The sequence below is a fragment of the Vipera berus genome (assembly GCF_964194415.1).
Source record: "Vipera berus genome assembly, chromosome: 1".
NCBI lineage: Eukaryota > Metazoa > Chordata > Lepidosauria > Squamata > Viperidae > Vipera > Vipera berus.
In genome coordinates, this window is record NC_138202.1 from 240,802,028 (window position 1) to 240,830,001 (window position 27,974).

Genomic DNA, 27,974 nt, shown 5'->3' on the forward strand with positions numbered 1-27,974 from the left:
CTCTGCAAAATCTTTTTCATCTCCCTCATTCTTGGACAAACTTCATTCTTTCAAATTGGGCCCATCGGAGTAGATCCACCACATCATATCCAAGGTCCATTTATTTCCTATCATTCATACGCAGCTCTTTACAACTGTATCACTCAGGGTCCACTGAGAAATCAGTCGGTTTGGAATGTACGCGTACGGAAAGCCACTTTACTCCAATGGCTCTTCAACTCTGTCACCCCCTAAAATGATAGATGAATCTGTGTGTTGAGTGTTCCCATCAAATCAAAACATTGATTTCATCAGTGTTAAGAATGCACAAAGAATACATCTGTCACTTTTAATAATTCAATTTTACTTCATATATCACAGGAATCTTTAAAGATTATAGTACAGCAACTGTTCCCTGCTCAAACAAATGAGCAGCAAAGCCCAAAGTGGATTTTGACAATGCTCTCATGTTTTCCACACAAGTCCCATTACATATTTTTTTTACAAAATTGTGACACGGTAGGTTGCTTGAGACTCTCCAATGGAGGGAGGTGGTGGTACTGAGAGAACCCCAACCCACACTCTGAGAACTCCTATTTTAACCCATTTGATTTGCAGGACCCCTTGAAATAATTACAGCTAAAAAATAGCTTACCACAAAGGGTTGCAGTTTGCTTTTCCATTTGGACACTGAAATAACCAATGCCTAGTCCTGGCAGCTAGTTTTTAATTCCTCAAAAAAGGCAAAGGAGCTACTATCAAGCCTTCTTTGTAAAGCTGATGTTGTTTCAGAAGATAATTGATTTCTCCTTGGGGAATTAGTAGGATGTTAGTTACAATGATCTCAGACTTCTGACATTTCAAATTAATTCACTTCTGAACTATGCTTGAACAACTTGCCTCTGTCAAATTTTCTGAACATCAGAAGACTCCAAAGTCAACAAAAGGCTGATTATATCCAGTTTTTTATTCAGGATCGTTGGTACCATTTTGAGAAAGATAATCTTCACTTGAGGTCTTATATTCCACAATTCTTGACAGGTCCTGCTACATTTTCAGAAATGCAACCTGCAGGAAAACAAAATGTAGCCCTCAAATTAGCATCTACACAGTTAAGCTTTAACACATACACACTTATACAGACACCCATCCACAAATGAACAAAACCATTCTCAGTAAGTTATAGTCAGATAAACAGTGCAGACAAGTGTTCCAATCGCTTAGAAAGAGGAAAGTGCTAAGAAGAAATGGCATTTTCACTTTTATCTCTTCTGACTTCTGAGTATAGATTGAAATCATAAATTGCACTGCACATAATGTGACATCTACTACTAACATCAAGCATGTACAGACATTTTCACTTTATGAAACAAAGAATAAAAAAAGGCTCTGTATTGAGATAGTCAAATTCCTTTCCAAACCTAATGTGCCCTGAAGAATCTCACTGGTAGAATCTGGGCATTTAATTCCATGTTCACCCATTTAGTAAATTAATACAATTCCTATGATGAGTTACCCCAATTTATGAAATAAATCATTCCCAGGCAAAAATTCTAAGAAATTTTAATCACTAAGATAAAATTACAGGATGAATACAGAAATAAAATCAGTAAAAGGGGATTGCTAATGATTGCATGTCAGTGTAGTGTACTGGTTCCGATGGCAGTTTTTGAAAGCAGTGCAAAAACATTCTTGCTTGGCTCGCTTTGCAAGCTGGGTTTTAATATGCACGAGGGCAGTTTTTGATAGGATGCTTCTTAGATTTCATCTGTTATGTTCTGCTTCAGTACTAGCTGAATTTTTTTTTTCAAATAGGGCGGGCAGTAGAAATCTGTATAAATAAATGTCAAAGCAAAGGTGAAATAATTTTATGCATCATTAAGAGATTAGCGAAAACTGAACAACCCTCCCCCCCCCCAAGAAAAACAGATCTAGGACTACATGTAGGTAGCAGGAAGAGCCTTGAAACCTGGAACCTGATCTCCCCCCTCCCTGTTTGTGATTTTTGGAACAGTGATGTTTTGCTTTCAGAGATAATTAAAGACACAGTGCTTCCCTGTGGCTCTGATACCAATATTATTCTATTTGCCATGTTAGAAAATTTCATGTTGTCTCGGTTCGTATTAAGACGTTCCACACATCATGGAAAATAGCAAAGAAGGCAGCTAACTGAAGGCATCCTTTACTCATAGTGAAAATGAAAGGCAAAAATTACAAGTAGCTGCAGAAGCTGGTAACATGGGAAGTGCTTTATTCCCATTGGTCCATCTAACTCAGCATGCTATGTCTTCAGTTATACACAGCTAGCTCAAAAGCAGCACTGGTCTTTCTGAGCCCTATGTGAAGATGCCTAAGATTGAGCAATGGTTTTCTGCATAGAGAACAGGAGTTCTTTCTTTCTTTTAATGAGCTTACTTATGAATCGACATGCAAATGATATCCCTGGGTTTTTTTTCTGTGAAATACAAGCCGGTTCCCCAAAATTCAAACACAGTGAAGGCATTTGAAGTTATTTTTAACCCAAGAAAATGCCAAGACCTTTAAGCGTGCAATGCTTTTGCTACACCACTGAACATGGATCCTTCTGTTATATGATTTTTTTCCAGAATTCTAAATGTCCTTGCATTGTTTCTGTTCACTGCTTCATGCCACTACATAGATCAACTATTTGAATTATTTGATTATTGCATTACTGCTCACAAAAGGAGATCCGCCACTGATATTTACTTGGGTTACAATACCATACCTAACCTACATTTTTATTTCCAAACTCAGAATATTAGTTATCAGGCAAGATCCCTTTTATATTGCTTTATCAAGGCAAGATTAATTTTTCTCAGCTAGCAATATATGGAATCTTCAGATGAGCAGTCATTATTAGGGAGCATTTTGAAAATGCTTAGGAAGAAACCTACTTTCAACTGCAATGGCAACTTTCACCATGTAATAGCAATAGCATTTAGCCTTACATACCACCTCATAGTGCTTTAAAGCCCTCTCTAAGCAATTGACAGAGTCAGTATATTGTCCCCAACAATCTGGGGCAATTTTATTTTATCGACTTTGGAAGGATGGAAGGCTAAATCAAGAGCTGTCAGAATCAAACTCCTGGCTGCGAGCAGTGAGTTAGCCTGTAATACTGCATTCTAACTACTGCACCAACATGGCTTCTTTGGCAAATGCTGTAGCTTGTTTAGAAAAGCTGGGAAACAGAAGCTCATTGTCAAGGTTCCAATAGACAAGACCAAATAAATCAGAACTCCGAGGCCTGAGATTTCCTCAAAGAACATGTTTATTGGTTACATAGTATCGGCACAGTCAAAAGTGAAACCAAGTCTGAAGTTCCCTTCAAAAAGAAACAACATTACAAAGTTGAACTTCCCACCCAGACCTATGCAATTAGCTACGTTCTCCAATAGAAGAGCTTGGCGGGCTTTCTAACTAAATGCTCTAGCTCCTATCTAACTGACAGAAATGATCTTGGTTCCCATGGGACAGTAAAATGTTTAGACTAGTAGAAATCCTCCATCATCCTCCATCCCTCTCCCAATCCTGTGGCAACTTAGAACAAAGGAAATGGCTGCAGCCAAGTTCATTGCAGAGTTGGCATTCATTCTTGATAGCCACTACATTTCAAGAAAACAAGGCCTTCCAAATTTTGTGGAGTTGGCAACAGAGATGTTAGATACAAGAAATGAATGAGAAGGTTAAAAAAGGTCAAAGTCAAAGGAGAAACCAAGGTTTTTGATGGCAAATAGAATGTCTGGTTTGAAAAAAGCTAACAGTCCTAGGCTGTATTAACAGAGGGATAGAATCAAGTTCATGAGAAGTGATACTACCACTCTATAATGCCTTGGTAAGATCACACTTGGAATATTGCATCCAATTTTGGTCACAACAATATAAAAAAGATATTGAGGAAAGAGTGCAGAGAAGAGCGACAAAGATGATCAGGGGGCTGAAGGCTAAAACATGAAGAATGCTTAACACGAATTGGGTATATCTAGTCTAGTAAAAAGAAGAACTAGGGGTGACATGATAGCAGTGTTTCATTATTTGAGGGGCTGCTACAAAGAAGAGGGGATCAACCTATTTTCCAAAGCACCAGAAGGCAAGACAAGAAGCAATGAATGGAAACTGAACAAAGAGAGAAGCAACCTAGAACTAAGGAGAAATTTCCTGACAGCAAGAATAGTCAACCAGTGGAACAACTTGCCTTCAGAAGTTGTGGGTGCTCCGACACTAGAGGCTTTTAAGAAGGGACTGGACAACCATTTGTCTAAAATGGTATAGGGCAGACATATGAAACTCGCGATGTCATGTGACGTTGTGCAACGTATTGGGACGGTTTTGCCATTGCCGGCAATGGGGTAGGCACGGCTTCCGCATGACGCATCCAGCCTGCGGGCCGGCAGTTTCACATCCCTGGTATAGGATCTCCTGCTTGAGTAGGGGGTTGGACTAAAAGACCTCCAAAGTCCCCTCCAACTCTGTTATTCTTTATATGATAAAAGAAATGGATTTATTTTTCAACACTGCCCTCTTGGCTGCAAAAAAAGGCAGCAATTCAATGTGACACATGAAGAACTGACATTAGTCAAAGGTTGTTTTTTTCTCCCCAAAGAAAAATTAAGTTTCCAAAGTGTCTATGAATTTTAGCTACTTTTAAAAATGTTACTAGCATAGAAGTTTTAATATCAGGCGGGAATAATGATGTTTATTCAGTGACCAGCAATCCTCCACATGAGATAATCTGCAGTTATATCAATTCAGGAACATTGTTTTCTCCCTCAGTTTGACAACTGATTTGTCAAGTGAATGGAACAAATCATAATCTTCAAAGGAAAGGGTGACCTCTATGGTGAGAGGAACTACTTTTTCAGGGAAAATGTGTCACCTGAAACATGTTTGCATTGCACACAATAAATCAAAGCAAAAATTCCTCCCAATCTGAAAAATAATAACTTTTTACAAAATTATCTTCATAAAGTTAAGATAACTTTCTATGGCTCATCCCAGAATAGGAAAGCTGAAACATAAAAGCCCATATAAAAAAATACAGATAAAGCGTTCCATTTGCTTTAGCAGTCGAGTTCCTCTAAAATAGGCAACATTCCAATACATTCTCTACTGAATGCTTGTATGTCACTCTACTTTCAACTTTTGATCTTTCAGGAGATGGAAAGGAAATCACTACAAAATTCTATTGATTTTTATGTCACAATAATAGCAAGAGAAAAACATAATTATCACTTGATATACCAACCCAGAAACCAAATCATCCACCAATTCTTAGTGGGGGTTATTTCTGCTTCCCCCACTGTTTACTACAAAAGTTCAAAATAACAGGGTGGGTACCGGTGGAAGACCCTTCAAATTCTTGCTTTAACATGTCAGAAGTTGCAATATTCATTATATAGTAAAGGTTCTAAGGATGCAATATATATCTCTTTATATGAGATTTTCCTACTAAGCTCATACAGATCTATTTCTAATTAGACATAAGTACCAGTGCAAAAGTCATTTAATATATTTTGTAAATACTTATAAATTTCAGTGTGTGTGTATGTGTGTGTAAAACCCAGTCTATTCCATTGAATCTTGCAGGTAGACTACAATACAATACTACAATACAATACTACAATACAGACTACACTAAAAGCAAAAAGAAGAGAAATAGAATTAATAGAAATTCTCCAAATGGCCAACAAAAAATTTCAATGCTAGTTAAATCCATGATACAATAATGTTGTTTTAACAGTTTTATGAAATCTCAGGAGGGGAAAATGCTGGCTGGACTTTAGGAGGCCAGGAGTTCCAAGATACAAGAACTGCAATAGAAAAGGCCAGCCATCTGGTCCATGACCTCCTTCCAGTGGTGGGATTTAAATATGTGAACAACCGGTTCTCTGTGTGGATGCTGCTTCCGGAAGTCCGTTCTGGGCCTGGGCAACAAAAAATTAGCTACCGGTTCTGCCGAACTGGTGCGAACCAGCTGAATCCCACCACTGCCTCCTTCCCTCAACTAGAGGAGGGGCTTGGGATATTCTTATCAAACATGCAGATTCAATTAGACAAAATGATGCTCAATTCAGTTTGTATGAACTAAGTCATCACTCCATATAGCACAGCAAAGTGGATCAATATTTGGGAAGATTGGAGCAAGAAAAAATAAAGACACATCAATCTAAAGACACATCAATCTAAGACATCCCAAAAGTAGTTTAAAACTATTTTTTAAAAAATCTGGGGTCTGAGGCTTTATAATTATACTTTATTATTTCCATTTCCCACTTTTCCAAGTGAGATCTCCATCAAAACATGTCTCTCACAAAATACCGAAAGACTACAAATAAAACCTATCTTCTGAAGTATATTTGAATTTTGCCCTCTTAATTCTGCCAGATATTATGTGTTTTCTTGTGCTTTGGCTAAGGGAAAAGGTAAATGTATGCAACCATCTCCTGGTGGTTTCCTTTCACTTAAAAAGGAGAGTTGGACATCCACAACCCAATGAACAATGTGAGCAGCTTTTTAATCCAAATTGTATCTGGCCTGACAATACTTTCTGCTCCCAGTTGCAACTTTCCATGTTTGCATTTTTTGATATAATGGAAACAAAATATTCAATTAGAATTACATCATGAATCCCCAGTTGAATTTCCAGCTTGGTCATATTATCCAGTGAATGAACTAAACTGATTTTTAAATCAGGAACTTCCCAATTCATATTCTTCAAAACTATGATTAATTAGTCGTAAAGGATTGGGGTTAGAAAATTCGAATGAAGTTTTGCTTTAGGAGCATGGCAAGAAATTGTACCTATGAAGGTTTCACCGAATTTTCTCCCTGGGTTTTCCAACCAATCTTAATGAGCAGAAAAGAGCACTCTAAACACCTTCTCAACAAATTCAAGAATGATAGTCCTTTGAAGATCACTGGCTACACAACTTTGAATTAAGCTGCCTATCTTACTAATATTAACACTAGGGTTCCATACTAATTAAGATTTTTCTAATCTTGATTAGCATTAACATGACTTGAACTAAAAACTTCAAAAGGCCTCCAAAGGACTTTCTTACTCTAGTTTCCAAGTCATATTGCATATGTCAATTACTGCAAAGATCTACAAGTCGTAGCTACTGAAAATCCTATGTTAAATTATCTTAATGGCAGTAAACAAACAGAAGAGTGTGCCTCAGAGCTTGTTAGCATATGAGAAAATTAACTACAGTTGTTTCCTAACTCTGGCAATGGGCTCTGCTACCTTTAATTTTTCTGACACCCTTTGTTTAGGCTCCTCTGTTTATTTTGTCCTTCAGAAGTTCGGCTTCAGAATTCTAGCAATCTTCACATTTTGGAGTTCTTATAAACAATAAGAACAATAAACAATATCAGAATTTAAAATCACTTCATAACTAATATGTGTTACTTCTTGACTTTTACTCGTTCCCCCAAAATTAAGACCAAGTCTTATATTTATTTTTGCTCCAAAAGACCCATTAGGGCTTATTTTCAGGTGTTACTTTATTTTTTCATGTACAGGAGGCAGTGAGTGCACAGAAACGGACAATGTCTGGCAGCAGCTGCAGCTCGCCGGCCTCTTGGCTGGTCTATTCTGTCCCATCAGCTTGCCCAGAGATGCAATGGGGCAGATGGGTGCACGGCACGTCTGGTGGGATGATGCCGCCACAAGGTGAGGCGAGGCAGGTGGTGGGGGTGTGGCCTGGCTGCGGGGCACCGAGGTGGACTGGTGTGGGGAGCGTGGGGCAGATCCATCCGGATGTGCTGCGTGGCCACCTGTCCTGTTGCAGCTGCAGGCAAGCAAATGGTGGGATGGAACAGGCCGGCTCACCTGCACTGCACGGGCTTCAAAGCCCCAGTGCAGCAGCCAAGGGGCCACTGGGCTGCAGCTGCTGCCAGACACCGTCGGCCCCCATATGCTCGCCATCTCCTGTGCGCGCGCTGATGATGTGTCGAGTTCATTGGTTTACATGCAGTATATTTACCTCTCATCCAAAGGTGCCCACTTGGGTACAGTATTTAATTATAATTTATATTAACATTTATTTTAAGTATTAATGTCAATAATATTATTTATTTATGTTTAATTATATAATATTATTTTATAATTCAGTATGTCCGTCATGTGTTGCAACGGACATCTGGTTGACGATCTTAATTGGGATAGGGCTTACATTATGAGCACCCTGAAAAATCAAGGTAGGGCTTATTTTCTGGTTGGGCCTTATTTTCTGGGAAACACAATAAAATATCACCATGGGTATCCATGGGGAGGAGAGTGTCATCATATTTGTCATGTTTCATTATGTAAATGATGTATCTTGCATTCTGTATATCATTAGTATTATGACATGATGAATATTAATAATGGCATAATTGGGGCTTCCAAAGGATGCCAATGATTATGACTCTACTTTCTATTGTAAAGGTAGTTTAACAGTGTGTGTGTGTGTGTGTGTGTGTGTGTGTGTGTGTGTGTGTATTTTCTTACTTGACTTTACTTCAGGGTAAAGTAGCACATAATTGCTTTAAACAAATAAGATTACTAGAAAACACCATGAAATGGGAGCAGGAGATAGGTAAAAATGTAGAGATTACTTATGAACTCCATTAGCAGAAAAGGAAATTTAAATTGAAAAAAGTGAGTTAAAGAGCCATTGAGATAACTTTGTAGTAACTATGCAGAAATGGTTATAAAAACAAAACAAGAAGCGACTGCACAAACATGAGAACAGAAAGAGAAAGACGACCAAAAGGGCGAAAATGAAGGACCTGCCAGAGAACAGAGGACTACTAGATCTACTAGATGTAAATATAAATAAATGGAAAAGCGGAGAAAGAAAATGGAATCTTTTCAGTAAACATAAATGGACTAAATTCCCCAATTAAAAGAAATAAGATTTTTTGGAAGTTACAGAAATTGAATTTAGATATAATTTGTTTGAAAGAAACATATATAAAAGAACAACATCATAAATTATTGGAATATCCAAAAATTGGGAAACTTTATTATGCATCAGCGCAACAGAAAAAAAGAGGGGTTGCTATATATATTAAAGAGACAATAGATTCTAAAATGGTATATTCAGATAAAGAAGGAAGAATTTTAATGGTAGAAATATATCTGCATCAAAAGCAAATATTGTTAGTGGTAATTTATGCACCAAACAACAACCAAGAAAATTTTTACAAAAACCTACATAGAAAAATAATAGAAATGAAGTACCAAAATATTTGCTTACTAGGAGATTTCAATGCAATAATAGATGGAAAAATTGATTTTAAAAGTAACAAAACAGGAAAAAGTGGAAGAAGGTTACCTAAGACATTTTTTGATATGGCCCAGGAAATTGGAATCCAAGACATCTGGAGGGAAGTTAACCCACAAAAATTGCAATATACATTCTATTCAAATAGTCAAAAATCTTGGTCAAGGATTGATATGATTTGGATGACTGCTGACGTGAGAATGAACGTACAGGACATTGAAATAGAAACAGGTACATGGGCAGATCAGAATCCTTTGAAAATGACCTGGAAAGGAAATAGAAAAAAGGCCAAGATGGACTTTAAATCATTCCATATCAAAAGAAAAAGAATTTATAGAGTAAGCGAAAAAAGAAATGGAATTCTTCTTCAAAGAATATAAAAAAGAAGATACAACAGTACAAAATGTACTGTATGGGATACAGCTAAAGCGTATTTTAGAGGCATAGCTATAACATATATAGCAAGGAAAAATAAACACAGAAAACAGCAATATGTATTATTAAAAGAAGAATTTGGAAAGTTAGAATTAGAACTGCAAAAAAATCCACAAAAAAGACTTTGAAAAGAGAAATGGACATAATAAAACATAAATTAAATCTGTTAGACTCAGAAAAAGTGGCAGAACAGATAAAAAGAGCAAAACAGAATTTTTTTTGAAAATGCCAATAGCTTATAAACTTAAAAAACAGAAAGGAAAAAAAACGATATATAACTTACTCGATGGGAAAGGTTATTTACAATATAAAAATGAAGAAATAAAAAAGATAGTCAAAGAATACTATAAGGAATTGTATGACAAGGAGAAAACTTCAAGAGAGAAAACTGTAAAATATATGGAAGAAAGTAATCTTCCAAAGATTTCAGAGACATTTAAAATTATGTTAGATGAAGGGGTTACAGTGATGGAAATATCAGAGGCCATTCAAAAGACAAAAAAAATGGGAAAACACCAGGTCCAGATGGGCTTCCGGCGGAGTTATATAAGAATTTACAAGAGATACTAAGCGAACCGTTGAAAGACGTTTGTAATGGACTTTTATTAGAAGCTAGACTTCCAACTACGTGGATTGAAGCAATATCACTGTAATAACAAAAGAAGATTCTGATTTGACCCAGATTAAGAACTATAGACCGATTTCATTGCTCAATGTGGATTATAAAATTTTTACTTCAATAATGACAGAGAGATTGAAAAAATACTTAGTCGAATTTATACATCCAGATCAAAACGGCTTTTTACCAAAGAGACAAATTAAAAATTATGTAAGAGTGGTAATAGATGTATTAGAATATTATGAGCTACATTCAGGGAAACAAATGGCACTAATATTCTTAGATGCCAAAAGGCATTTGATAATCTTTCATGGCAATTTATGATTCACCAATTACAAATAATGGACTTTGGAGAGAATTTTATAAATATGGTAAAAACAATATATAACAAACAAACAGCCAAAGTGATTGTGAATAGAGATTGTACTGAGAGCTTTGAAATAAGAAAAGGCACAAGGCAAGGATGCCCATTATCCCCTCTGTTATTCATTTTCACTTTGGAAGTTTTAAATTGAAGTATCAGACAAGATACAGAAATTAAAGGATTGGGGATAAAGGGTGAAACATATAAATTATAAGCATTTGCTGATGATTTAGTATTTATTTTGGAAGAACCCCTGGAGATGATTCCCAAATTGTGGGGAAAGATAGAACAGTATGGAGAAATAGCGGGATTAAAAATAAATAAAGAAAAAACTAAGATAATAGTTAAGAATCTCACGGATAAGCAAAAAAGCCGATTGTCAGATTCAATAGAGGTACAGATAGTGAAAAAGGTTAAATATTTGGGTATATATTTATCAGCCAAAGGCTCAACAATAAAAGAAGACAATTATATAAAGCTATTGAAACAAATAAAGCTAGATTTGGAAAAATGGAAGAACCTACAACTGCCACTATTAGGAAGAATTGGTACAGTTAAAATGCATATATTGCCTAAGATCTTATTTTTATTTCAAACAATTCCGATAAAACTTGAGAAAAAATTCTTCCAAGAGTTAAATTCATTAATTTTGAAGTTTGTTTGGCAAGCAAAGAAAGCTAGAATAAAGATGAAAACGTTGCAAGATGCTAAGGAAAATGGAGGTTTTAGACTACCCAAGTGGGCTTTGTATTATCAAGCATCTGTATTAACATGGGTGAAAGAATGGATAACTCTTAGGAATAAAAGGCTGTTATATTTGGAGGGACATGACTTACAATTGGGGTGGCACGCTTTTTTGGTACGGGAAAAACAAAATTCAGAAGTATTTCCAAAATCACTATATTAGAAATGCTTTGATAACAGTATGGGGAAAAAATCAAAACTAAAATATATGTAAAAATTCCAGGGTGGCTATCAACGACGGAAGCTTTTTCACATACAAATTTGGTAGATTTTGAAAAAATTTGGGCATATAGAGATATTTTAAATACTGATGGGACATTAAAATCGAAACAAGAGCTGAAAAATCAGGGCATCAACATGTCATGGTGGGTACAGTTACAAATACAAAATAGATATGAAAAAGATGTAAAATTGTATGGATTTTATAAAGAACAAACTGTATTTGATAAGATATTGTTAACCTCTGATGAGAAATTAATTAAGAAAATGTATAACTTTTTGTTAATTTTGGAGATGGAAAGTGAACAAACTAAAGAAACAATGACAAGGTGGGTGAAAAACTTTGGCTATAATATAGAACTAGAAAAATGGCAAAAATTATGGGAGAGAAATTATAAACTGACAATGTCAACTGTGTATAAAGAAAAAATATATAAAATGTTTTATAGATGGCACCTGCCACCAGCAAGATGAGCAAAAATGTTTAAAAATATGTCAGATAGATGTTGGAAATGTAAACATAATTCAGGCACGTACTATCATATCTGGTGGACATGTGATAAAGCAAAGGCTTATTGGAAAAAAATACATGCTTGGTTAGAAAAAATATTGGGAGAACATGTAGTATTTAATCCTGAATTTTTTCTATTAGGTATAATACCAGAAAAGATTACTAAGCAAAGTTTATATTTAGTTCTACATATTACAACAGCAGCAAGAATAACTTTCGCACAATACTGGAATAATGAAGGAATACCACCAGAGGAAGAAGTAATTAAAAAAATACTGGAATGCACTGAGATGGACAGACTAACTATGAGATTGAAAGATAAAGAAGAAACAGAATACTACCAAAGCTGGAAATTATTCTACAAATGGCTAGAGGAGAGAACCAAAGAGTAGAATTTGATTAGATATTAGCGCTTTTGAACCCAGACTGCATGCTGGTTAAAAAATTAACATATGTATGTAAAGAAAAAAGAATTAATAAAAAGCTTATAAAAAACAAAACAAAACATGCTTTAAGCTCAAGAAATAAGAGAAAGCTTTAGAAAGAAACAGACTGATCATGCTTTCAAGATTCAGGTTTCATAGAAAGTTATCAATAAAGTACTATTCCAAACTTCTACATCTGTTTCTAATTTGGCCTACCTTGGCTAATAACAAAGTAGAAAATAAAATTTCAGTCTCAGATTATTTAAAAGAAAGAATGGGCACCCGACTACACCTTTCAAGCCTTAGAAGGCATCAAAATGTAGGGTGGGGCTCTTAACACAGAAATTAATATTAATTTTGTTTCATATTTCTTAAATATTCTATTTCAACATTTATTTGTTAAGCCCTGAACAGGAAAGCATAAAATCACAGATACTGCTAATATCAAGTCTTTTCTCTTTTAAGAAACCATTAAACTTCTGTTATTTTATGCCTAATCAATAAACTTTCTAAAAGAATGTCCTCTGGCACAGACAAACCTCCAAGTGGCCTCAATGACTCTCAGAAAGAGTGCTAACAACCAGATGACTGCTAAGTTAATATAAATCCTTCCATTCCCCACCATTCAGTCAGAACTGAAGAAGCTTCTTGGAGAAGTGAAATGTCTTCAAGGAAAAACAAAGAAAATTCAGTTGCCTCTTGAAAAACCATGACCTGGATGACTGAAAATCTCCATAGACATTCTAAAAGAAACTAAAATGTGGAATTCATTGAAGCCCATCGAACTTGCTCTTGGTAGCAATATTATTTTTAAAAACAGGATTTAGCTATGTATGGAATGGAGGACACAATTAGAATCTGATGCTGGCATTATATTTATAAGTCCTCAATTGAGGGCTAATTTAAACAGTCTTATACTGTTAGACTTGGATTATTTTATCATGTTTGCATACCATCAATATGTTTTGAAACAAGATGGATATCTGTATTTGGTACAAATTTAGGCAATCAGAAAGATTTAGAACACTACATCTTTTAGTATGAGACACAGTTTCAATAGCAGGGTATACCTATGACTGCCTAATACATAGTATGTGAGGCATAAGCTGGAAAATAAATGACTGTCTCAATGTCTGCCTTCTGTATTATCACTGTTTCATCTTACGTTAATTGTTCCTGTGTGGATAAGAATCAAGTGATGAAATATAGTTGATTTGATATTGGCTTGAATGATTTTCATGCTTTTTGTGCTGCTGACCAATTCTAGTGTGAATTTCTTCCTTTGCTGCTAATCACCATTTATACATAAGCCAAATTATATAGCATCATTATGGTATATTCATTACTGGGATATATTAACAAAATGGCTTTAGGGAAAAAATGGGAAGGGTAGGAGAAAGCTGGACTACACATTTTCATCTGAATCGTATTTTGATCAGGTCATGTCAGGACTAAAGTAATAATCCCACAAGAGTGATCTATTTTTCACCTCAGAAAACACAAATCTTCATGTTTATTTTTTATAACTGGGTTTCTTAAACTTTGAAAACTCAACATTATTAATGGGTATGACCCTCTCCTTATGAATACAATAATAACTTTATTGGAGCTAACTGTGGGTGAGAAAGTAATAGATTAAAATTAGAAATTAAAATGTAATTTTTATATCCTAATATTTTTCCAACTTTGTGAACCAGTAGGGGACATATGCAGGCAAAACAAAGCCTGAAGCAAGTTTTGACAGTGCTCCCAGTTTGCCTGTACAAGGATAAACATTTTTTTGTAAAACTCTGTGATCCCTAAATTTTTGTGTGACCCTTCAGGGGGTCCCTAGTCACTTTGAGAACTTCTGGCATATAAATATGCTCAACTATTTTTGTGCCAATTATGTCTAAACTTGAAAGCACTTTTTTGTGCGGCCTTGAAAAAGAATCCTTTTAGAGATTACCTAAATTTAATAACTCTATGCATATCAAGAGACAAATATAGATGCAAACAGGTGATGAACTTGCAAGCAGAGATTAATTGATACTCATGCCATTAGAAATACCTAAATCAAGCAACTTTGGAACTTATTTTCTAGGTTTCCCTTATCTCTATGCAATAGGCAGAAGGAATAACCCTGAGGAACAGGAGGAAGAGCTACAACCAAGGCAACAGTCAGATAAAAGAAATCTGAGTTGGGGGCAGAAATGTAATTTGAGAAAGTTTCTGGAACGAGATCCTGCCTTCCCGGCTTCTCACGAAAATAAAGGGAAGGAGATATTAAAATCTGCTAAGATTCTATTACTGTGACTTATAATAAAAGTAATTTTCAGTCATATTTTTGGTTTCTGATCTGGCCTACCTTGAAAAGCTGACAGTAATAGTTGACAAAATTGTTTTTATGATGACAGTAGAATTTATTTTTATGAACGTGAAAAAAACCTGCTTTCCAATGTGTATCATACCCCTAGGAATGACGCTACTTTCTAAAATAGGATGTAGCAGATTTCAAAATATACCACTGCAGGATTATTACTGACAGCTTGACTGAATAGTAAAAAAAAAGAGGGAAGGGCCAATTAATTTCAGAACATCTTGTTTTGTGGCTCTATAAGAGATGCAAAAGGGACGCGGTGGCTCAGTGGTTTAGGATGCTGAGCTTGTCGATCAGAAGGTCGGCAGTTTGGCAGGTCGAATCCTGAGTGCCGCGTAACAGAGTGAGCACCAGTTACTCATCTCAGCTTCTGCCAACCTAGAAGTTTGAAAGCATGTAAAAATGCAAGTAGAAAAATAGGGACCACTATGGTGGGAAGGTAACAGCGTTCTGTGCGCCTTTGGCGCCTAGTCATGCCGGCCACATGACCACGGAGACGTCCTCGGACAAGCGCTGGCTCTTCGGGTTTGAAACGGAGATGAGCACCGGCCCCTATAGTTGGAAACGACTAGCACGCATTTGCGGGGGAAACTTTACCTTTACTAAGAGATGCAAATCCATTAATTTCACTGTGTCTGAAAGTTTAATGACTTTCTGCACCTTTGGAATTCCCTAATTTTCTCCCTTCACCATTTTGATGGGTAGAAAATTTCAGAAAGGGAATATGAGCAGGGAGTTGTTTTAAATTTAAAATGATAGAAACCATTTGAGGAGAAGCTGGGCATACAATTTACTTAGCAAAATTACAGGCAGGAAATAACTGGTAATTTATCTTTGATTGAAATGTGTTCAGGAGCTTACCATTTACAACTATTATCTACTGACACCTAGAAGCAATAGACGTGGTGTATTTTACAAGTAATTTTAAATGCTGAATTTCTGCTGCACTTGTTCTAGCTGATGTACATTTTTAATAAAACTTATAGAAGCAGGAGGGACAATGCCTAGACCTTTAGCAGCAGGACAAAATTTAAATTAGTTCATTGCTAGAAGCATAAAGCATTAATGAAATGTACAAGGGAGCTTCTAACAAAATTTGTTTATTGTTAACTAACACATTTACTTTAAATCCATTATGCATACACTATAAAGCCACAACAAATACTGCACAACCAGAACTGACCTACAGGTAGTTCTCACCTGCGAATGGTCATTGGGACCAGGAACTCTGTCACTAAGCGACACGGTCATAAGGAGCAACATCATGTGACTGCAATAACTTATGACGCCAAACGTGAATCCCACATAGTCGCAATGTCCATGGTCACATTTTTGCCATTTTGTTGACTTCCTTATTGACTTTGTGAGAGCTTCATTTGCAATAAAACTCACAAATGACAAAGACATGACTGTGCGATGCTGCAATGTTGTATTTGCCAGGCAATCACTATTGCTAAAATGACCGCAGGACGTTGCCTGGTTCCAACTATTTAGTTGTAAATATCTCTCATAACTGTCTAACATAACTTGTCAGTGTCATAATTTTGAACATTTGCTGAGTAAGTGAATGTTAAACAAAGACAAAGTATAAGCATTTGCATTCTTTAGCATAGGAAACCGAAGATGTCAAATGAGCATCATAAATTCACATTCAAAAAGGAATAATGAAAAAGAATTACCTGTAATAATTTAGTAAAGTTACCAATTTTCATTTTTCTTTCTTTCAAAAAATGCCATCTGAAGCTACTTACTCCTCCCTTAAAGTAGGTGTGCTCCCATTTAATGTTTTCATTAACAGTTTATCAATAGTAACGTCTATGCTGTTATCTACTTCTACTGGGATTCTAAAACTAAGGAATGGAAGAAATAAAAAGTTTACGGGCATATTCTTTTTGGAATTGATGGGGTAGTCTTGGCATGAATAATTTTGAAGATTTACTCCCATACATAATAGTTAACAGCACTGTAAACATGAAACAGTTTCATCAAACAGGATTCCCACATGTAGATTTAAAAATATAGGTTTCCAATTGACAATTTATACTGCTATTAAATACTGCAAATATCAGTACTTAAGAGCTGCCATTATTTAATGAAGTTACTTTTTAAGCTTCTCAACAAAGGAATCCCTAATAAGTTATCTACAATTTAGAAATATATTTCAGGGCATAAATAATGAATATCTATTTTGAAAATTACAGTATGTATCTGCTCTTAAGATTTCAAATGTATTTATAGTTCTTTCCAAATCCCCCCCTTTTATTATCTCTTTTACAAAAACGCCAATGTTTGTTTGATATAATTTTAATTCTTCAAAACAATTAAAAATTAAGTCCTTTCTTACTTTCAAAGACAGACATTTGAATCAGTTTTAAATTATAAAGAGAAATACAAATTAAAAGCATAATCATTTATTTGCTTAATATCACATTTATAGAAAGCTACCCATCAGCGAACCCAGGTCATGTACTCAAAGTCTACCTGAATAAACATATAATTGCTTGTTGACAGAAGGATAACCAGCAAGGAACCAACTTTTCTGCCTGGATACTAATTAGTAAGATTGGGGGGGGGGGAGACATAAATTAAACAAACAAATTAATTAATATTAAAGCCTGATAACATTCCTCGAGAAAAATCTGTCTATGAATCAGGCCCAACTCCGTACTTATTTTAGAATTTAAAAAGAGCTAAATATTGATGGGTACAATGTGAATTATCTAATCCCAAAAGTGGGGAAATGCTCACAAAATGGATAATTTTAGAGGCAATCTTAACTATAGGTTTTTGTTTTAATGAGAATGTCTTCTAATGGAACATATCCTCAAGATACCCTGAAGGAACCCAAATTTGAGCTTAACTGCAGACTTTACTACTTAGTACTTTGAGGAAAAAAATACAGCTGAAAGTATTTTTATTAACTGTGACAGAAAGAAATGCAACTAGAAACAGGATTCATTAGTCAGTTTACCAGAAAGCCTTATCCACGTTTTCAAACCTCATTCACATAGAATTCCTCACATTGTCTCTTCTCTTGAGAGGAAATATCGAAATGACAGAGACAGGTAGAGGGGAAGTTAAAAGACAAAAATCTGTTTAAAATTTTCAGAAAGTTAATCCAAATGCTGTAGCTTTGCTTTGCAAGGGCAGTGATAAATATGCATCGTATTAAAAAGAGCTTCCTTGATAAACTAACACCAAAGAAAGATACAGTTTATAGCTTTTTCTAACTGCTGCATAATATATATCAGTTTGTAGGATATTCACAGTGAGAAGAATTTAAAAGAATATTCAGGTCATAAGTTAAGACAAAACACTGTGATTCCAGTCTCCATCTTTTGATAATGGTGCATCAAAGTCTTTTACATATGAGTGGTTAAAGCACCAGGCTAGAAACTGGGAGACTGTGAGTTCTAGTCTCACCTTAGGCCCAAAGCCAACTGGTGACCTGGGCCAGTCACTCTCAGTCCTCAATGAAGAGAGAAGCAAACCACTTCCAAAATATTGCTAAGAAAACTGAGTGAGTAGTTCAGGAAGTCTCTAGGAGTCAACACTGACTTGAAGGCACCCAAAAACAAAACAAAACAAAATCCTCATTAAGGAAAAACACAGAACAAGATTGCATCTCTCTCCCGCACCTGAGTTGATATAGTCCTGTTGGCTTTATCTTGCCGTATCAAACTGTTAGGTGCAGAGGAAAACCAATACATGTTTTTTGGGGCAGAAGGTATGCAAATATAACTCTAACCCTAACTAACCTTTGCCCTACTTTGGGGCTTTAGCTTCAGGTCAGATTTAATTTTAAAAATTATTATCATGGGATAATCACATCAGAATCTGTCCAGCTATCATTAAGTGAAGCAAAAATATTGGAAAACTCTTCCCTCAAAAGGTGTTTCAGAATTTTTATACAGATTAACTAAGAGAAACATTTGCACACATCGTTGCAACAGAGACAATGTTGAGAGTAAGACTAATCTCAGGAGACGTAAACTAGAAACCATAAGTAATGGAAGGCTTTAGCAAACGGTTGTTTGCAAAAGATTGTGGAGAATCTTCCCCATCTCCAGAGAGGAGCAATTTGAGAGGAATAGATTTCAAGAGAGTAAGATGTTTGTTGTTCTACACAATGAAAGTAATGTGATCATGCTGGCATTGGGGAAAAAAGTCAGGCAAAGGAGAGATTACCTACAGAAAGTGCTTGCTTTTTCTCCCTACCCATCTCTCAGAGCAGAAAGATTGGAGAGAAAGAGATTTCAAGAGAGTACTGGTAACCTGTTTGCATAGCATGTCCATTGCTCCTAGTCTCAGGTTGTTGGCACAATCACATTCCTTTCAATGAGTAGAAAGGCAACAGCTTACTTTCTTGCAGTTCTGCCCTCCAATCTCTCTGTTCTACAAGGGAGAAAAAGAAAAGAAAAAAACCTCAAGTCAGACACAGGATATGTGTTGACTGAAATGGTGATCACATGACCAAGGGATGCTGCAAAGATTGTAATTGTCGTAAAGGGCCTGTAATGTTATTTTTTCAGCACCCTCATAACTTTGAGCAGTTACTGAACCAATGGTCAGGAAATGAGGACCACCTCTAATCCTCATTTAGCGATCACTCGCAGTTACAATGGATGATGAAAAACTTTGCTATCAATCCTCACATTTGCACTCTCTGCAGGTCTGCGAAGAAAAGGAAAGCTGAAGTAAGATCAGCACAATGGCGGTTTGACTTAATAGCCTTACTCAACAGCCAACTTGCAGGTCCCGATAGTTAACGAGGTCTATCAGTTTTCAGCACTATATTATTTTTGTTCTGAAAGTTGATTTAAAATTTCATAGCTATCGGTTAAATTTGCTTCATCATTCTATTATACTAATGTTTAAATAAATATTGCACAGCAATATGTAATTTCTTTGATTTCATGGAGAACAGACAAGTTACATGTGGCTGTCAGAGACAATGTTCTAAGGCACCCAAAGAAAGGATGTAATACACCCAGGCATCTCTTGTACTTCAACAAATACAAGACATGTCTAATAACATCTCTTCTCCAGCCCAGTACCCTTCATCACATCCAAATTGCTTTTTGGTTTTATAACCATAGCTTGCAGTGTGTTACCAGGCTCAGTAATATTGCACATTTTCTTTCAGGAAAAAAAAACAAACCTCCACCCGTCAACTATGTGTCACTTGGCTTTTCAGAAACAAGATCATCTCTTGAACTCATCCTGTATGGGATGGTGTTTCAGAAAAGCAGTTTTGTCTCTTAACAAAAAAAATGGAAACGGATGAGGGAGAGGGTCATATCCTTTAAAATCTCTAAAAGCTTTAAGCACATTTGCTCATCTATAAAAACCACGCTTCAGTAAAACCTTAGACATATTTACTGGTATGATGTAGGTTTTTGTTTTTTTTATGCTTGATAAAGGAGCATAAAACTGCACTGCCCTTGAAAACCCTACCCTGTTCTTTTTTCTGGCAGTCGCAACATTCACGTAATTTTTTTTTAATGAGGATACAGGTAGTCTTCGACTTACAACAGTTCATTTACTGACCGTTCCAAGTAACAACAGCATTGAAAAAAGCGATCTATGACCATTTTTCACACTTACAAATGTTGCAGCATCCCCTTGGTCACATGATCAAAATTCAGATACTTGGCAACTGACTCATATTTGTGACGGTTGCAGTGTGTTGGGTTTATATGGCCACCTTTTGCGACCTTCTGGCAAGCAAAATCACCGGGAAAACCAGATTCGCTAAATAACCGTGTTACTAACTTAACTAACTGCAGTGATTCACTTGGCGAGAAAGGTCGCAAAATGGAGCAAAATTCACTTCACAAATGTCTCGCTCGCCAATACAAATTTTGGGCTCAGTTGAGGTCGTAAGTACAACTGTATTCATTTCAAAAGTAGAAATGATGAGATTTTATAGAAATTACAGCTAGAGTTACTTTATAAACCAGAACATTTCACCAACTGAAAAAAGTTCTGTATGTTAACATTTTGCTCAGAAGCCATGATTTCAAGTCATTAGCAGCAATAGACAGCAGAGAGGAAAGCTATGTATAGGTAAAGCTTTCTCTCCTGGACCTGCATTCAACAGAGAATCAGAGTTGTGAGTTCTGCTGGCACCACATGACAGGAAGGACTAGGTTTACTGCCTTCTGCCAAATTTCAGACGATTTCTGTAGAAACTGACAAGCTGATACATGTTGAAATAGAAATATCCTGATCTTTGGCTGTGGAATCTCTTCCTCAGAATAAAGGGCCTGCACTCACGAGATTATATTCCAGCTCCTCTCTGTTATAGGACTTGTGCTCGTATCGAGTTTGGCCTCCCTGGGAACATTCAAGAACCATATAAAAAAGGCTGCCATTCAGTTGGCTTTCCACAAGAAAAATGCTTGCTGATGAAAATGTGTGCCCAGGATACACTCTTTTCCTTCCTGTTTCTTGGTTTGGGGTTAAGATTTGAACTTGCATTCAGAATCCCCCTCTCCTGGTTTGTTAAATAAGCATTTAGTGAGCTTCCCAGTTGATTATAAAGGGAATGGTGAAATAATACCAGGTAGGGTCTTGGAGAAAGGGACACGATTGCTCAGTGGGTTAGGACGCTGAGCTTGTCGATCAGAAGGTCGGCAGTTTGGCGGGTCGAATCCCGAGCGCCGCATAGCAGAGTGAGCGCCTGTTACTCGTCCCAGCTTCTGCCAACCTAGCAGTTCGAAAGCACATAAAAAATGCAAGTAGAAAAATAGGGACCACTATGGTGGGAAGGTAACAGCGTTCCGTGCGCCTTTGGCGTCTAGTCATGCCGGCTACATGACCACGGAGACGTCCTCGGACAAGCGCTGGCTCTTCAGCTTTGAAACGGAGATGAGCACCGGCCCCTAGAGTTGGAAACGACTAGCACGCATGTGCATGGGAACCTTTACCTTTACCTTCTAGGGTCTTGGAAGTAAAGTCAACAAGTATCAGCTTGCCCAGGTAGACCAGACAAGAAATATCACCAGCTGAGCTAATTCTAACTTACTGTAAAGCTACATTAACAGAATCTTGAATATCTGAAAGTACAAATCTTCCACCTTCTCTTTTGCAACCGGAGAAGCTAAAGAGGGTCCTTTCTGTGCCTGCTTCTCCATCCTTTATGCAGTTGTGGGCTGTGCCATCTCTTATCTGATCCATCCCTAGGCAGCATTTTTTCGCCCTGTGTCTCAAGAGCTTCCTCACTTCTCATTACAACATGCAACAAATGAAGGGGAATGAAAAAGCAGGTGTCCAAACTGAACCAGTTTATTAAGAACATTTTTAAAGCCCTACTTCTGAATCTACACTCCCAAACATCATCACGAAGTATCTTCCCAGATGTTGCTTAGACTCCTTTTTTTTAATTGTGTCTGTGATGCATTTTATCAAATAACATTTAATTATGGAATTTCTGTTTACAGTAAATAAAATCTGTAACAGTATAGAAAATCTCCAGGCATATTTATTAAACTGGTAAGCTTCTCAGAATAAAAAAAAATGGTTCTATATAATTAAGCTTTAATGTTTATGACAATATAAGCAAACACATGAAACACAAACAAATTCTGCTGTTGTTTTGCTTGAGTTCCCTTGCCTTCTTTGACATCAGGACTACAGAATACCCAATTAGATAGATTTGATGTTATTGAAATGGCCGGTTTATATTATTTTGTAGAAGTAAAAAGTTGAGGTTTGAAGTTGATACTCTATTGCACCAAAGGAATTCGGAAGTCAATGCCTTTTTCCCCTTTTTTTCTCCCTCACCTCGAGATGCCCTATGCACAGTCACTCATGCGCTCGTGACCTCCCATTTAGACTACTGCAACGCTCTCTACATGGGGCTGCCCTTGAGGACCACCCGGAGGCTTCAGCTGATGGGGGTCTCCCGATACTCCCATGTAACACCTCTACTCCGCGAGCTGCATTGGCTTCCGGTTGCCCTTCGGGTGAAATTCAAGGTGCTAGTGATGACCTATAAAGCCCTAAATGGCGAGGGTCCGGGATATTTGAGGGAATACCTGCTGCCAGCATCAAGCTCCCTTCGTCCAGTGCGCTCCCACAGGGGTAGGGCCTTCTCAGTGGGTGCGCCTGCCCTGTGGAACCAGCTGCCTGCGGAGCTTAGGACTGCCCCCAACCTCCGTTCATTCCGCCGGGACCTGAAGACCTGGCTCTTCGAGCTCTCTGGCCCAGGCTGAGAATTTTTTTTAATTTTAATTTTAACTGGGTTTTTATTTTTCTCAGGGTTTTATTTAATCTTTTTAAATTTGTTTTAACATTTGTATTGACTTTCTTTTAAATGCCCTGTAAACCGCCCTGAGTCCTTTGGGAAAGGGCGGTATATAAATCTAAATAAATAATAAATAAATAAATAAATAAATAAATAAATAAATAAATAAATAAATAAATAAATAAATAAATAAATAAATAAATAAATAAATTTTCTACTCCCTTTTCCCTTTCCCATCTTTTCCGCTATTTATTTTGTATTTCGATTGTATTGCATATTATAAACTAATAAAACTTTGAATATATATATAAAAAAAGAAAACTCAAGCAAACAAGAACTCAAGCACAAATTTTTTTTAGATACATCAGACAACTTAACACATTTCTCCTAACACTCCTGTCGGGGAAAAAGCAAGCATTTCACTTTAGTATCTGTCAGACATTAACTCTGAAGGTTTCAGAGTGAAACAGGAATTTCTGGAATTAAATAGACCATAGATGTTTTCTTTTATGGGTATATAAAACTGGGTGTGGGGGAGAAAAAAAATGTAATGTTCCAAAGGCTATAATTTTGGTTTCTCTTTAAGTTGTTCATAGCAGAAAATGGACATGTACATATTAGCCCTTTCAGGCAAGAAATATAAAGTCAGTGCAGCTAAGGATAGCATGCAGGGTGTATGTGTGTGTGTGTGCATCTGTGTGCGCATGTGCACACATATGTACGTTGCTGAACAGCAGAGTTTTGTCCTAGTGCTTTGCATTAGAGAAAATGTCTTATAATCTATAGTAGATTCTGTGATCATTTCTTATCAGGCCACAATCTAAACAGATTGAATAGATACTAAGAGGAATGGCAGTAATATTTATATTGAGGTTATATGAATCAATCAAATCCAATGATTCATTTCACTCCTGAACCATATTTTTTTCTTTATTATCCAGTTTTTCTTTATTAAAACAAAATCTCCACGTGGCTCTAAAACTGTATTTCTGGAATAGGATTCTCCAATAGTTTAGGGGAAAAAATCCTGCATTTCCTCTTTGTGGTTTTCAACCTCTTATATGAGATACAGTAAAGAAATTGCTTCTTGCGTATTAATTCATGCAACTTATATATTTCCAAAATAAAATTAGACCCAAAAATGAAATCTGATGTTGTTATTACTATCCAATTTAACAGAATGACTCTAGGAGTGACTTTTCCCCAACTGTAGAAGACTATATTCTTTTCCAAATAGCATTCCTATTTGAATCTTGCATTTATTGGAAAAGTTCCTCCCTCAAGCCAGCCATGGCCATTTCAGCATTTTATTATGCAAGCCTATGGAGGTACCTGCCCCCCCCAAAAAAAAACAATGATACCCAAAGGGCTAAACAGAGTAAAGAATTCTTATTTCTGCTTGAAACAGAAATCACACTGACCTCAGAAAAAATATCCAGATTGTATCTTTTATTATGTGAACCTTGGGTTTTAGCACAATCAGCAACTTATTACCATAAGTAACATACCAATATTTGTACATTTTTGCGGGGTAGTTTGTAAAAGAATTTCCCCAAAGATTGCAAGAGGTAAATTTCTTTTTTAAATACAGTGACAAATGTACTGTAAAGCTTCAAAACTTTTCCTTTGCCATCTACTGCCAGAACTGGGTTGTTAAAAAAAAACACAAAGTTAAGATGGCATTCTAGTAGGCCCTGTGAAGTTTGGCATCCCAGCAAAATCTGCCCAGAGTTATCTTGAGGTCAGATGGGCAGCCTATAAATTATAAATAAATAAATTAAATAAATATGTGAGGATGAGACAGTCCTCTAGCTTTCCATGAAGTGTTTACAGAAGCCAGCTAAGGATAGGCATTCACAATAAATGAGGCAGGCCTGAGCTCCGGCAGAGGATAAAGCTCAAGTGAAAAAGTACAGCTTGAATTAACACTCATTTTAGAATTCATTGTCCCAGCTCCTGTTTTTGCTCAAGTAAAGTTTTAAGAAACCTTGAGGAGCCATAGGATTCCTTTGCTCAGCATCGTCTTGGTGCTCCAGCTGACCCTTTTCCCCAAATGTTTAGAAACCCTATCAGGTGATTGAATGGCTACATCCTCCATCTGGGAGAGGGTTTATGGCTTCCCAAAAATAGAGGAAATGGAGTTGGGCATTCCCCCTGAAGAGAAATAAGCTGAGGTTCATCATACTCTGTCAGAGCCGTGCTTGGCTCCCTGACTTTGGGACCCCTAGGGATACAATAGCAAGTAGTAAAAGTAAAGGTAACGTTTCCCCTTTCCAGTCCTATCTGACTCTAGGGGGCAATGATGATCTCCGTTTCCTAGCGGAGGGAGCCAGTGTTGTCCAAAATTATTTCTATGGTCATGTTGCCAGCATGACTATACACCAAGGCATAGGGAATGCTGTTTCCTTCCCACTGAAGTGGTACCTATTTATCTACTTATGTTTGTGTGCTTTCGAACTGCTAGATGGGCAGGAGCTGGGACAAGTAACGGGAGCTCACCCTGTTAGGGGAGCGTTTGGGTCATGAATCCGGGCTGTCAGCTTTCCAGATGATACGTTCAGTGTATTTAACCACTGAGCCATTGCAGTAACATACAAGTAGTATGCCCCCCAGGTGCAAGGATCGCTGCATCATATTATTAAATTGGGTTAAGTTGATAAGTAGAAATACTAGTTACGGCTAGTGGCTAAATGGCTAAGCTAAAATGTGGCAGATAAGTCTCTCTGGTTAAAAAATATGCCCACAAGCATGATGAATTCACTGGATTTTGGGATGTCATCCATTTATGAAGCAGACAGAACAGAAAGGAATTCTAGAGCTTTGGAAATTTATCTTCCAAAGGAACATTCCAGGACAATGCTGTATGACTGATGGTGGCAAGGATCACTCAAAGGGCAGAGAAGACTGATTATCTAGAACAGGGGTTCCCAACCGGGGGTGCGAGACAATATTCCAGGGGGTGTGAAAACTTGGGTTTTCAAAATTATAGTGTACATGCATAATTCATTGCCGTTATTTTGAACTTTTGTAAGGGGTGCGAGAATATATCAGAAGCGTTCTAGGGGTGTGGGATATAGAAAAGGTTGGGAGCTGCTGTTCTAGAAGCCCCCCACACGTCTTGTACAAAGGAGGAAAAAATATAACAAAAAATGTAACTTTTCAGTAACTTAAATATGTGAATACAATACTATCTTCAGTTTCACATATTAGCTTCCATGTTGTGCATAAAAATGATTTATTCAAACCGTAATTGGGTACTAAATGAAGAGAGCAAAGAAAGGTCAATGCAACATCTGATATTATTAACTATTCAATTGGATAAAGGTCTAGATTCCAAAGCTTATTCTTGCAATGTTAAAATATTGCATGAAAGAGTATAATTTCTTTACCTGGAAAGAATTCATCCAGCGAAGAGAAGGGGGCAACGAAGCACTACTCTGAGACAGTATCAATAGAAGTTCCAAACAGGTTTTTGATGGAAATGTGAGAGAAGAGACTCCAATATCTTCTCTCCATGCATCAACAAGACTGGAATGAAATAAGAATTCTGTTACCTGTGAATGTAATATGCAAGGGATTTTAAACTTTCAATAAGTGAAAAACAATAAACTTTGCTTATAAGCAGGTTTAGCTACACAGAAAAGGAGCAATGAATAGTGTTATAATCTTATTCAATTACTTAAGCGGCTGGCATGTGATCATGAATGCCTAATGAGATATTCCTGTATTCCATTTACAGTAGTAGCCAGCTAAATGCACTGAAGACTCTTAAGACATATCAGAAGATGTTACTCCTGGCATTCCCAGTGCAATCCTGGTTTCTGCCATGATCCTTGCTCCATCTAGCATTCTGCAAAGCCAAGCACATGCATGGGATATCTTTATTTACAAGGATGCTCCTTGAACTCATAATTTTCTTAGAAAATAAAAAAAACCGGGTATCTATTCCACTTGCTTCAGAATGTTCCTATCTATCCAAAAAAATGTACCCAAAAACAAAACAAAAAGCAAAACAAAACAAAAACCTGGAACTCAAACAGAGCATAGTACACGACAAGTAATTTTTTAAAAAGGCCCATTATGCATTCCCAAATGTTGCTGGGTCATGTGGTATATAAATTATTATGGATGGTCATACAATCAATCAGATGTTTAGACTGGATTTGATATTTTTTTTAAATCTACCTATCAAGTCCTTCCCAAGGACCTAGGGATAGGCAGATGCTGTTGTTTGATGGTATTAAAATACCATTGCAGGGTGTAAACTTTTCCAAGTGAGGATGCCTTTTGCAATTCACTGATAGTGATTTTGTTAATACTGATGTAGTTCAAGTGGTGCTCCAGAGATTGCATCCAAGGGACCTACTACTAGTGATACTATCTTTGTTTTTGTTTTTGGAACAGTTGTTCTACTTCTATTTGTAAGTCTTTATTCCTTGTAATTTTCTCCATTTCTTTCTCCACTGTTTTGCTGTCTTCAGATATTGAATGTCCACTATCCAGACTTTTTTTTTGGCTTTCTTATCAACATTTGTTAAGTCTGAGATATTGTGTAGCAGATGTTTGTCTGTTTGACTTCTAAACTCCAAGAGCATTTTGGTTTCTTAATTTTGTATTACTTTATCTATGTTATGGTTGCACCAGTTCTTGCTTGCAGGCAAGTGGTACTTCTTGCAGATATTCCAGTGCACCATTGTTGCTACTGTGTCATGCCATTGCTTGTACTTAGTCTGTGTGATCTTCTTGCAGCAATTAATTAGGTAGTTCATTGTGCC

General features: G+C 36.7%; 1 protein-coding gene across 2 annotated transcripts in view; it reads right to left on the reverse strand.

Annotated features, from left to right (window-relative positions):
* Window positions 1-257: 257 nt before the first annotated feature.
* The window catches only part of UBE3D (ubiquitin protein ligase E3D), a 78,844-nt gene continuing 51,127 nt past the window's right edge, over window positions 258-27,974 (reverse strand). The window contains exons 9-11 of one of the 2 annotated variants that reach the window (XM_081313817.1): window positions 26,589-26,727; window positions 19,224-19,343; window positions 258-1,047 (exon numbers count right to left, since the gene is read on the reverse strand). In XM_081313817.1, coding sequence (XP_081169943.1) covers window positions 19,284-19,343; window positions 26,589-26,727 — 199 coding nt within the window. In that variant the 3' untranslated portion in view covers window positions 258-1,047; window positions 19,224-19,283. The remainder of the gene's footprint in view (window positions 1,048-19,223; window positions 19,344-26,588; window positions 26,728-27,974) is intronic. The other variant, XM_081313818.1, reaches the window with a different exon arrangement.